Source organism: Cygnus olor, chromosome 5 (genome assembly GCF_009769625.2).
Source record: "Cygnus olor isolate bCygOlo1 chromosome 5, bCygOlo1.pri.v2, whole genome shotgun sequence".
Lineage (NCBI taxonomy): Eukaryota > Metazoa > Chordata > Aves > Anseriformes > Anatidae > Cygnus > Cygnus olor.
In genome coordinates, this window is record NC_049173.1 from 64,921,634 (window position 1) to 64,933,727 (window position 12,094).

Sequence of the window (12,094 nt, forward strand, 5' to 3'; positions counted from 1 at the left end):
AACTGCAGATTGAAATGCCAATTTCCAATTAGAAGAGACATCTTTAAAACATGGATAACTCCAGTAATTGCTCCATAACAAGCAGACCTACAACTCTGATCTATTTAAAATTAATGGACTTACAAAATATGAAATACTCAAATTGCATCAGTTTGAGACACTGCAGGTACCCAACATGGCTGTTTTCTTTCTCCAAACGCCATTAATTAAAAACATTTTCACTTTACCAAACAAAAGACTTATCCTTCTTTTTTGACTGGACTGTGTATTTTTGAAATTAAAATTAACTGAAATTTGGACATTTTTAAACCTATTCCACCCTGTAGAGAAAATGTTAATAGGAAATTGGAAGTTAATTTCATTTTTAAAAAATATTTCAACTCAGTACTAAAGCAACATATGGAATATCCACATACTGTGGTTATGCAGCCTCAGAAGCCTAAGTCTTTGTTAAAAGAAAAAAAAATGCTTGGACATTTGTGAGGTACCACTGAAATAATTAAGATTCTGACTTCTTACCTCCTCATGGGTCACATCGTGTCCAAGGCCAGAGACAGCAAGCTCCACTCCAGGGAAGGCAGGGTATACCTAGGGCCTGGTATCTCATGCCCAGCTGGGGGGTATTCTGCAAGGCAGCACTGAGTGCAAGTGCCACGCTGCATAGCACAGCTGGCCTATACGCAGCTGTTGCAGAGATCGCAAGGTGTTTATAACCATGGTTGATGGTCTCAAGCTTGTGAATACCACTTCACTGCTGCTGAGCTACAAGCTGTATTCCTTTCTGAAGATACTTCGTCCCTCTGTGGCAGTCCTCCATTGCTTTCAGCAGGTCTAGTACCCAACATGGAGAAACACCATGGTGCTCTGTACATAGAGTGCTTATTTGCTAAGAGCCAAAGTGAGATGTCTGACTGGACCAACTTCAGGCTTCTACATCAGGATGTTAGCCAACCATTGCAGAAGTCAGCAGCAGCTTCAAAAACACAACAGCCAGTATATTCAGGGGATGTTAGCTCTAAGCTTTTTGATATCAGCTCACTGGGTATATGCAATAAACTACTGTAAGCCTATGCAACTGAACCAAACCAAGTATGAAAAGCAGCGTTAGCTTTCACCGGCTTAGTGTTCAACATGAAAAGCACAGAATATGAATTTAAAATCCAGTGCCAGATTTATCATCTAGGAGCTCAGCGATATTTCATATGTTTTCAAATATTTTGATGCTTTAACTTGTTGAAATCCTCTCGGCCAAAAGAATCCATACAAAAAATTATATGCTACAATAAAGAAAAAAAAATTGCTTGAAAATGCATGTATGTTTTTATATCCCAAAAAAGAACAGTTTTGATCTCTTGTATAATATTCAGGCTAACAACTATAATCTCTTATAAATTAAAACAGTACATGAGAGCTTGAAGTGCTCTGATAATTTAAAATTCTTGAGCACTGCACCTGTTCACAACAGTTTGTTTCAATGACATTTTCAGTGTGGGTTTTGTAGTACAGATACTTGAGGAAAAATTGTAAACTAGAGAGGAAAGTTCTTAGAGTGACCACAACAAGCTTAGTAAGTGTGATTTGAATTCTATAAAATGCAATGTTTTGACAATAGATATTAAACAGCCAGAAAATCAATTCCTTTGATATTCTGCTTACCCTATTTTCCTGCATCAGCCTCACCCACTTTATAAAATACTGAATAAGTTCTTTCCAGTTAAACTATAGAGACAGTAACTGTATGTCCATCTCCTCCTATATCAATAATGCTAACATAGGATTTAGTCGTATAGAAGGGCAATAGAATTCAACATGAAGCGGATAACCCTAGGGCTAAGAAATACAAAAATTAAAATTATTTTATTTTTGAAACACACATCATCTATGGCACAGTCCATATTCATTATGTTTGATAAATTAGTAAAATGAAGAGACAGGTTTGACTCTGGTTCTACTACTATAAAGACGAGTTTAGTTGGTCAGTTGAAAAATACAGTCTACGAATCACTCACAGTCTATTTGTTGAGACAATGAACATAGTTATCAGAGCCATATGTGTAGTTTACAAGCTAATAATGCAATACTAGTGATCCTCACCTGCAAATGGACAACTCTCTTCAGTTTAAGGGAATCTCCTCTACATGGAAATAGATACTGCATTTGAATGAGATAGGCAATACAGAAAACCGGGTAACAGGTCACATAATCTGTATCAACAGAAAGCCTCTTGAATCAAACCACTGCTAGCACAAAAATAATTTACTCATGGCAAATGGTTCAACATAAAATCTGCTCCAAAACTAGAATCAGATTAACAGATTCTCTTTCTGAAACTATGCACTGAAGTGAATGAGAATTTTGCCAGAATCAAACTTAAAAACATACAATAGGAAATTCTATATTCTTTACATTCTAAATTCCACAGAACATCTGTGCACGTGTTCCATAGTCTAAAGAGGCTGCAGCTTTGAAAAGGTCTTCCATGGGTTTAGCTTCTCAGGCACACATCAGAAAAAATGCAAAACACCGAATTTTGCTTCCATTGCTACCAAGGTCACAGTTTCTATTAACTTTTCTATTATCAAACCAGGATTTATGCACTGAAAGAAATCAAGAGAAATATAAATAGCCTCAGTAAGCTACTCAGCAGGAGCACGTTATATAAGATATTAATTGTCAGAGCAATTACGCCTTTTAAAGAATATAGTTAAAATAAAAATTAGAATTCATAAATGCTTATAATCATCCTTGCTAGGCAGTTTCACGAAATCTACAAGTCACCTTATCTTCTATTAATTGAATTTTTACTAAGCTGAAAAACCTTAGATTAAAAAACAGCTATTCTAGTTCCTCTAACATTTACTGCACAAATACCCTTGTTCCCAGGAAGCATGTCGCATGTGCATGAAGTAGCGTTAGCACCAGCGCTTAGATCATTCCACAAGCCTTAGTGAACAAGATAAAGGAAAATGAGCCTAAGTTTGTGCTCTGTCAAATGCAGTCTCAGGCAGAACACTAAGCACAGACCCCTGTGCAGGGACATTTGATCTGTAGAGTCTGCAGACAGAGACTACAAGGAAAAAGGCTGCACAGCTGTGAGAATCTCAGGTGGCCATGCTACAAAGTACATAGGGCTTAACTCGGTGCCCAGCAGTGTGACCTGATTGCTGAAGCCCAGTTGTCATGTCTGTCCTCCTGAAAGAATCAGGCTGACCTGCTAAGCTGCCACTCTCTTGATGCAGCTGCTTCACTTTGTATGAATACTGATGTACTCACTTTGGCTGTATGAAGAGAGGAAAAACCTACTCTCTTCTCTACTGCACAATGTGACTTTTCACTGCTAAGTATTTGGGCCAAGATGTAATTGGATGCTTTGCACAATTCAGTTTTTGTATAGCACTCTGTTTTTCTGCACACATAATTATTAACAAAATAATTATCATAAACCACATAATTGCTAAATTCAAATCAACATATTAGCAGGTCCTTAAAAAGGAAAGGTACTATACAGAGCGGATGCGAGATCAATTGTCTTGTACACAGATGTTGAATATGTCTAACATTTACCTTGAAGACAAACATAAGCAGCCATCCTTAGGTAGCAAGTGACTGACAGCTGTTAAAACAGCTGCTCTGCTGCTTTTTCTTTCTCAGAAAAAACTCCCTGGAAGTGTTTATTGTAGATGTTTCATCTTCAGGGCAGTGATTTTTCAAGTTTGAAGGGTCAGTCAATGATCCAGATCAGCAGGCTTTTTCTCTGTTCATTATTTCCTGAAATGTGCTAGTATCAGTGGCTGCTAGATGTGGGGCCATCTGGTTGATGATATTCTTACACAAAGCCTTGCTTTGCAACACTTAGGTGTTTCACACACTCACATAAAAACACGGTCCTACTTCTACATAGCAAAAAAAAATATAAATATATATATATATATGAAGTGCAAGTATTTCATTATCGTTTCTAAGAATGCTGTATTTTGGGTCTAGAATAATTATTATTTCTCTGAGTCTAATTTCCAGCTGCAGAAGAAAAAGAACATGTATTCATCCATAAGCCATCTAGAGATCTGAGTCATCACAGCTATATGCTGTTCTCAAACTTCAGAAATTCCCTTATCTAATACTTTTCTTGACAGCAGTATTGTGGTGCACTGTTGGCAGCAGAATCAAGACTGTCAGGGGAAAGCAGCATTAGTATTCAGTACTTCCATGATTTTATTTTTAAAGCAAACGGAAAGGTGCCATGGGAAGTCTGAACTGTAGGGAAGGATATAATGACATTTTATCTGTTAATTTCTCATTATAGTATGGTTTATAATGGTTCTTGGTCAGAGTACTTCAGATACACAGAAAGGCACTCCTAAGAGGGCTTGTGCTTCTGCTTCCAAATTCTCTAAATGGTCATTCTAACAAAGCACATGGTTATCCTCCCAGCATTCCTAGCACAGATGATTGTCCAACACAATGCAAATCTTACTAGACACAGGAATCTGAAGAAAAATTTTCACACTAACAGACTTAGTACAATTAAGGTTCTATTAAAACTCAATTTTGAGATGCTTATATTTGTAATGTCTCAATAACCTGAAGATCACATTAGTTTTGCTCTGGAGATGTCTAAATTACTCATTGAAAATAAACTATCAGATTTCTTTCTCTTTCTTTCTTTTGTATTTATTTATTTATTTATTTATTTTTCCCTCCAACATATTTGCCAAGAGATTTTAATTATTTTGGTAATTATTTGATGAATATCTATGAATGGTTCCCTCTCCAGGGGTTTACAAATTGGGGTTCACCAAATAACTGGCGTTTGTGACCAATCCGGTATTTTTTTACTGAGTAAAAATGCCTTCAGTGATAGCTGTTTTTACTCATATGTGTTCTTGTTTACAAATTAACAAGTATCTGTCTACAAAAACCACCATGCTAAGAAATTACACTGAAGAAAAATTAGTTTTTATGAGAATATACATGAATAACATTTAGAAAGGAGGACTCATAAATCATACAAGGAGCTTTTAGAAGCTCAAGAGAGTTCTTGTAACTGCTGCTTCCAGTACTTCACACGCTGTGCTTAGAATGCAACATGAAGCTTTCAGGTCAGAGCCTAAGGCAGTGTAAGCTGGCACAACTCTGCTTATTGGCATGGCTTTCTTACATCGCTTTCAGTAGAGAAGCAATAATTCATAGGACAGGGCTGTAGTCATTTGTTTCTGAGTGTCAGTTCTGCAATCTATTGCAAGAACATGAAAGGATATGAATGGGTGGGTGTCCCTTCTCACCTGCATTTTTTTTCTAGTACTTCTCCCACCCAATCTAGTCTTCTGACACTGGTCCTCAACTTGAGTTCCTCGCAATCTAACTGTTTTATATTGACTTTCACATCCCTGGATGGGATTCCTGGTTTAACTGCTTATCAATTGAGAAAGATATGAGCCAGAAGCAACTGAACAAGGGAAGACACAGAACTGCCCATTTTCCCCTCAGTCCCAAGCACTTTTCAATGTAAATCTGGACTTAAAACTTATCACTTCATTGACTGATGGTACTTGTTTATTATCCAACAGTTATAAAGATTCTAATAATGTGGTTTTTCATTTAAAGCAAAGAATCTTCCAAATACTCAGGAGAAGATTTAATGCAAGTGACATACTGTCACCAGTCTGCCTTTAAGATTACAGGCCTGACTAAACAGTGGTCTTAAACAACACCAAACATTCAGGCTCAGACAGTTCTCAGAATTAGGAAGAGAACTCACTTGAGCCTGGGGCATGTACTTACTGCAGCTACAAGCAATCAACTTTTGCATGCAAAACTGGGACACTGCTGGAAATGGAGCTCTTTAAGGTCTAAACGTATGACTGAAGAGTGGCTTTGCTCCTTCAAGTTCAAGAATTAAAACAGTATCTTAATGCTTTTATGCATGAAGCACTTAAAAAAATAAATCCCACAACCCCACATAAACTTTGTTTTGTACTGTTCTGCCACAACTTCTGTTCTGTCTTCCCTTCTTTTCCTTTACATTTCTCTCCTGTCACCTTCTCCCTTACTTCCCAGTCTACCACATCTCCCAGTTTTCCAGTTTCCCTCTACCATCACATGGAAGGGGGTCTGCTTCTTCACATCCCCCCAGGCTGTCTGTATCCAGTGCACCCTCTTTGGCCAACAACTGCAGGCCATTGTGCTTTGCCTCTGAGCTGTTTTCACGCAACTAAAGCAACATTTTTACCACCACTGAACAGTATAGTAGGAACCTGTTTTAACTACTGCTGTAAACTATATTACTCTGTTCTCAATATTGTCTGCAAAAGATGAAGTATGGATTTTATGGCAGGTACACAGTTACCTTTTTTCTTCAGTGATTTCTTTCTTGAATGAAACATGCTAAAAGAAAACTATCCATATATACAATTCTGAAACGATTACTTGATGTCAAATAGTTCATCTAAGCTATTTCCCACACAGAAAGCTAAGAATCCAAAAACATTTGAAAGAGGGTAGTGGTGAAAAAAGAAAAAAAAAAAAGTTACTCAGCTTAGAAGAGAGGCTATAGCAATAACTACAAACAGCAGCTTAAACTGCATAGGAGGGAATAGATCTTGGCAGCCAGATCTAGCTCTGAAACAGTAAGTGGTACAGCTGTGACAGCAAAGCTTTGCACCAGAGCTAATACCAGCTTCACCAAAACCTTCAGTCATACAAACCTGAACCGTAAGACTAAACTTTTTGACTAACCTGTTTCTATAAGGACTGACAAGTGAGCAAAGTAATCCCCTTTCATTTCCCCTAGCATTTCACCATTACTAGAATACAACTGACATCTTACCTGTATCTTTTGTACTCACTAGGAGGTTCACTAAGATTAAATGGAATATTTATTCAAATATTTTCGATATGCTAGAGGAAATGCATGTGGCTGTATCTCTGCTTTAACAAGAGATTCTATATGTGCAATGGATATCTCTTAGAAGTATGAGAAATATTTTTTGTTAGAGCTTTCCCTGTTTCTAAAGTAATCTGTAACATAGAGAAAAGACTGTGCTCTTGCAGTTTTCACTCATGACCAGGATCTTGCTTGTATACGCGCCATATTCATGTGGTTTTTTTGTGTGTTTTTTTTTTTTTAATCACCATTTGTTACAAAAAATATATAGTAACGGGAAGGAGACACAGTTCATATTGTAATTATGAAAGGATCAGAATCTTGTCAACAGAATTTTCCCTTTTCCCTTTGTTATTTATTCATCACTATCTCACTTATCCTGAACTTCAGCTGACATTCAAAGGTAGTTCTTTATCTGGTGAATACTAAACTGTGCTTACTGAAGCGACTTTTTGTTGTTATTGTTGTTTGCCTCTTAACTATAATTAAAATTTCTAGTTGGATTTTACAACTATGACTGTAGTGTGTTACCATCACAGATGATATGCCAGAATAGAGTTAGAGAACCCTCCCAAAAGATTTAGAATAATGGCTTTGGCTTCTGGGTGAATTACACAGTGCCTTAGCTAACGCTAAGGACTAGCTTAAAAACATCCTGGAGGCAAACACTGGGTACTACGTAATTATGTGATAAGCCACAGCCCCTGCAATGAATGAGTCTGATGGATGGGATATTCAGATATTTTTGTCCTTATCATTCATAACTTACTCAAACATGATGTCACTAGTGATCAATATTAAAGGCCCTCGCAAAGGAAGTCATTACAAAACACAGTTACAGCATGTGTAACTTGGCAAGGAAGTACAGAATCTCATCTGCATTTTACCAAATTAATGCTTCCAGCTAAGATATCCAAGTACAGAGGACAAGATTACTTTTTTGCTCAAAGTTTATATCTAAAATATTAGGATCATTTGTTTACTGTTTTGTCAATTCACATAACTGACAATTCCATTGCTAAAACCACATTATTTAAGTAGGGCACAAAAGGGCCCCTTTTGAGAAAGCAAATGAGGTTGTCAAAGAAAAAAATAATTCAAACTGGAGGGATGTTTCAGAGGCTCCAATCACTTTCACAAATATATACATTTTCTTTATGCCATTTTTGCTTATGTTACTTTTCAGTGTTATATAATTTGCACATCTGTCTTTAACAAGCATGTTCTAGATGATGCAAAATGTTACTTTTACTGTCAGGATTTGCCTAGAAACACTTTCACCTATGCCCAGATACTTGGATACTCAGGGAGCTTTTATCCTCTTGTTTGCCCAGTTAATAAATACTAATGTTGTGTAAGAAAATAGAAGGACTTTGGTAATTTTAGTCTTTGGCACATACTAGAGTAACAGGACAACAGCAAAGGAAAAAAGGAGCTTTAAAAAAAGATTTGATGATTGGGTTTTGATTTTTGACACAGATGGGGGCTGTACATTTGTGAAGAAGGGGGCTGTACATTTCAGATTTGTGAAAATGAGACAGTAAACATTACCAAGTAAAGAAGATGTTTCTGATAATGTATAAACTATGAATATACTCATGTATGTGCATAAAGTATTTTAAAATGCATTGTCATTCACACACCACACACACATCAGAAATGAAAGCTTTTTATCAACAAAACTGTATCAATGCTGACTCTCGTATTCCTTAAATTCTTTCAAAATGAATGAACAAACTTCTTTGTCAAAGTGCTACTATGTCAGTAATTCCTAACTTAGGGCAGAACTAATTTTCTAGCTTTCTGTAATAGAGATACTAAACAGCATAAGGAGGTTTTGTTGCAGGAAAACAGTGACAGGTACATGATGGTTCCTCTTACACAGTCTAGAAACAGCAGCAGCAATATACGACATCATTAGCCAAACTAACCTGTGGTGTCATTCCATGGCAGATATACATGATTGGGATATTCTCTGTGTCTGGCCCTTGATCAAGGCACAAATCACTTTTCAAGGAATTCTGCAGCTAAAATAAACAAAAAGAAAGAGATCAAGTAAGTCTTAGATCAGAAAAAGAAGTATGATTACATTCTTTTTCTTTCCCAATAAAATTGTATGTACTTGAAATATGCAGAAGTAAAAATACTTGTTGAAGTGAAGATATGTGAAGCACTTGGACTAAATTCTTCCTTGTAGATAATCTAACACTACTGATTTCAATAATGTTGCACAAGATTTCAGGGAGGGTAGATGTCAAAAAGCCTTCAGAGAGCAATCATTTTTTTCTATAAATATATTTTTAAATATTTTTATAGAATAATCTATGCGTCTAAGGTACACACTATATACAAAAGAGTTAGTTTTTTATTTATTTTTATATATATATATTTTTAAACAGTGTGAAGGTAGCTGAGGAGTATGGATGGAGTTTTAAACACAGGAGAAAGCCCTCTAATAAAACTGTTTTTCAGAATCGCTCAGGAGATTCTTTTGATTTCTGGAAATAATTCAAAAAATCCTTTCTGCTGACACTTAGAGACTTCTAGCCAATTGGTATGCATTAGCTCTTCTTCACATTATTCAGGACTAACCCTTCTACAGCAATCCAGCCATGAAAGGACTGCAAAGCACTTGGCCTGGTTCTTCACTGATCCCTATATGTTACCTATGCAATGCTGAGACAGAATTTTCTGTAAGTGAAGTGCTAAATTAATGAGCACAGATGGCTAAAAGGTCTTTGTAGAGTGTAATGCCAAAGATGTGGGTTGCATACCCATGGGCAGGTACAAAGGTGTACAGTGGTATAAGATTGGTTCAGAGAACACAAGAGAACTGTCTGATGGAGTGAGTGAAGAGGCAATGTAGTTTGCAACCATCAGAGACTGAGCAGTCCTGCCAGCTGTGTACAGGGACCTCCTTTGAGAAAAATAAATAGATATGCTTAGAAAGGAAATCCAAAAGTGCAGTGGTATGTAAGAACTGGACAAGACAGAGACTGAAGTCAGGCAGTGAATAAAATCAACGTAAACTCATCTTCACAAGGTTTCCAAACCTTAACTCCAAACCTAACTAACTTTGGTAACAGACATGACAAATCGCAATATCAAAGAGAAAAATATGCGCTCAATATCAATGTGTGACTGGAAAAAGGGAAAGATCACACCCATTTTTTAAAAAGTGTAGAAAGGAAGACACTAGGAACTACCAACCGGTCAGCCTCACCTCTGTGCCTGGGAAGATCATAGAACAGATCCTCTTGGAAACTACACTAAGGCACTTGGAAGAATGCAAGGTGATTTGTGACAGCCAACATGGCTTCACCAAGGGCAAATCAAATCTTTAAGGTTCCTTCCAATCCAAACCAGTCTATGATTCTATGATAATATTGGCCTTATTCTTAGGTGCAAACTTCAAGAATTAAGTGAAGTTTCCTCTCTAATCTTTACATCCATTAGCCTTAAGCATAACCACAAACATGACTCTGATTGTAATCAGATATTAGGCAACACTCTTTATCCAGATCAATGATAAATACAAGCCTTATTTATTCAAGCCTGGATCCATAACTGGCTTTAGCTTTTTAAAACCTCTTCCATAAACTCAAACTCTACCACTTGTCCTAACCCTAATATTATAACCTTTCCCAAAATAATTCCCATGATAAAGGAAGCAAAACACCTCTGCCTTGGCCAACATCAGCGTATGACTTATCTTAAAGGGCTGGCCCAGCAGTAAAACAGATTCAGAGACTTTAGGGTCCCAAGCTGTAAAAAGAACCATGACCTTAGCCCTAACAGCGGCAGTATCAGTGATCAGGCAATACAGAAAAAGAAACAAAATGCTAGATCCCTTTGAAAACAAAGATATAACAGGAGCTTTCCAGACTGAATTTCTCAAACTCTTTTCCCAAACAACAACTCTACAATTAAGATAAAATATTCCTAGAGAAATAAACACTACAGAAAACTGGGAATAAAAGACACTGGCCTTATGACTACAAGACTTGTTTCAAAATCTGAGGCCCATGTAGAAGCCACCACATACTAGCCTCTTGTACAAAGTCACAAGATTCTTAGGAACTATCCCTTTCCAAAATCTAATGGCTATGTGGCAACCCAAAATTAACTCAATAATGCAGTTTTAGACTAACGAGACTTAATTATAACCCAAAATATAACCAGGTTGCCAGTCCCCCCACTGAAAACAAACAAACAAACAAACAAACAAAAACCCCAAAGAAATAGTACTGCCACTTGCTCCCTTTTAAACTTAACAGCCTTACAGTATACAGAGATATACTACTGAAATTTTGTATTTGCAAAATTATCTCAAACATGGAGCTAGAAGCAGGGAACTAGCCCTACACAAAATACTTTTGGCCCCACTTATGTTGCTTTCTCCTAACTCTGAATGTACTGCAGAATTCATAAATCCTCAAATCTTTGATTCTCAGACCAGTATTTTGCCAGTGCTACTGTATTATATTCTCTTCCTGACAGAGGGATCTGGAAGTTCTAGAATTGTCAGGACTGATAGTCATTTTTCTAATTATGTCACACCTGAAGTACCTAGGAAGAAGAAGAGCTCTAGAAACTTTTATTTCCCAAAACCTAGTCCCAACCTCTGAAATAACAAAGAGACAAATCTGCAGGTTTAAAGTAAAAAAATCATTTTTCTCTGTGGACACAGTGTGCTGATAACTTTTGAAAGTAACCCAAATAATTACTTCCATGAGCTCTGGAATTGGTATCCAATGGATATCTCAAGAGAAATAGTTGAGAATAATGGAAATGCACATGCATCATCTTAAAAAGAGAAAACAACCCACACCAAACCAAGTCACCCTACAATGTTTTTAAATGAAAGGCTACATTTAAACTATATATATAGCTTTCTGTGCATAATTTCATTCTATTATATTTGGCAAAAATAATTACTGCACATGTAATCTAATACCGTGCTAGGATATTGCAATACCTAACTTCAGTCCTTTTGAGCAACACAAGAGGAAAATGTCTCCATTTTAGCTTTTCGTTTCCAGATGTTCAAACAATGCCTATTCAGATGGCTTTTGTAATTTTTATTTTTTAAATTAATGATAATGCTAGTATTTCTACAAAAAGAAATTAAGACAGTTCATGAATAGAAGCACTTCCGAGAATCAGCAAGCAGCTGACTTTCTTTGAAATATCACACCTTTCTCTATGTTA

The 12,094-nt window shown here is 36.6% G+C and overlaps 1 protein-coding gene across 12 annotated transcripts in view; it reads right to left on the reverse strand.

Annotated features, from left to right (window-relative positions):
- Positions 1-12,094, reverse strand: part of GALNT18 (polypeptide N-acetylgalactosaminyltransferase 18) — a 318,100-nt gene that overhangs the window by 35,989 nt on the left and 270,017 nt on the right. For 10 of the 12 annotated variants that reach the window (XR_005820445.1, XM_040559347.1, XM_040559346.1 and 7 more), the window contains one exon: positions 8,815-8,910. The exons of 1 other annotated variant lie outside the window; for it this stretch is intronic. Coding sequence is in view for 10 of the 11 variants with exons in the window: in XM_040559347.1 (XP_040415281.1) it covers positions 8,815-8,910 (96 nt within the window). In the remaining variant the exon portion in view is untranslated. Of the gene's footprint in view, positions 1-1,837; positions 2,598-8,814; positions 8,911-12,094 lie in introns of those variants that run through there. One more of the 12 variants, XM_040559357.1, reaches the window with a different exon arrangement.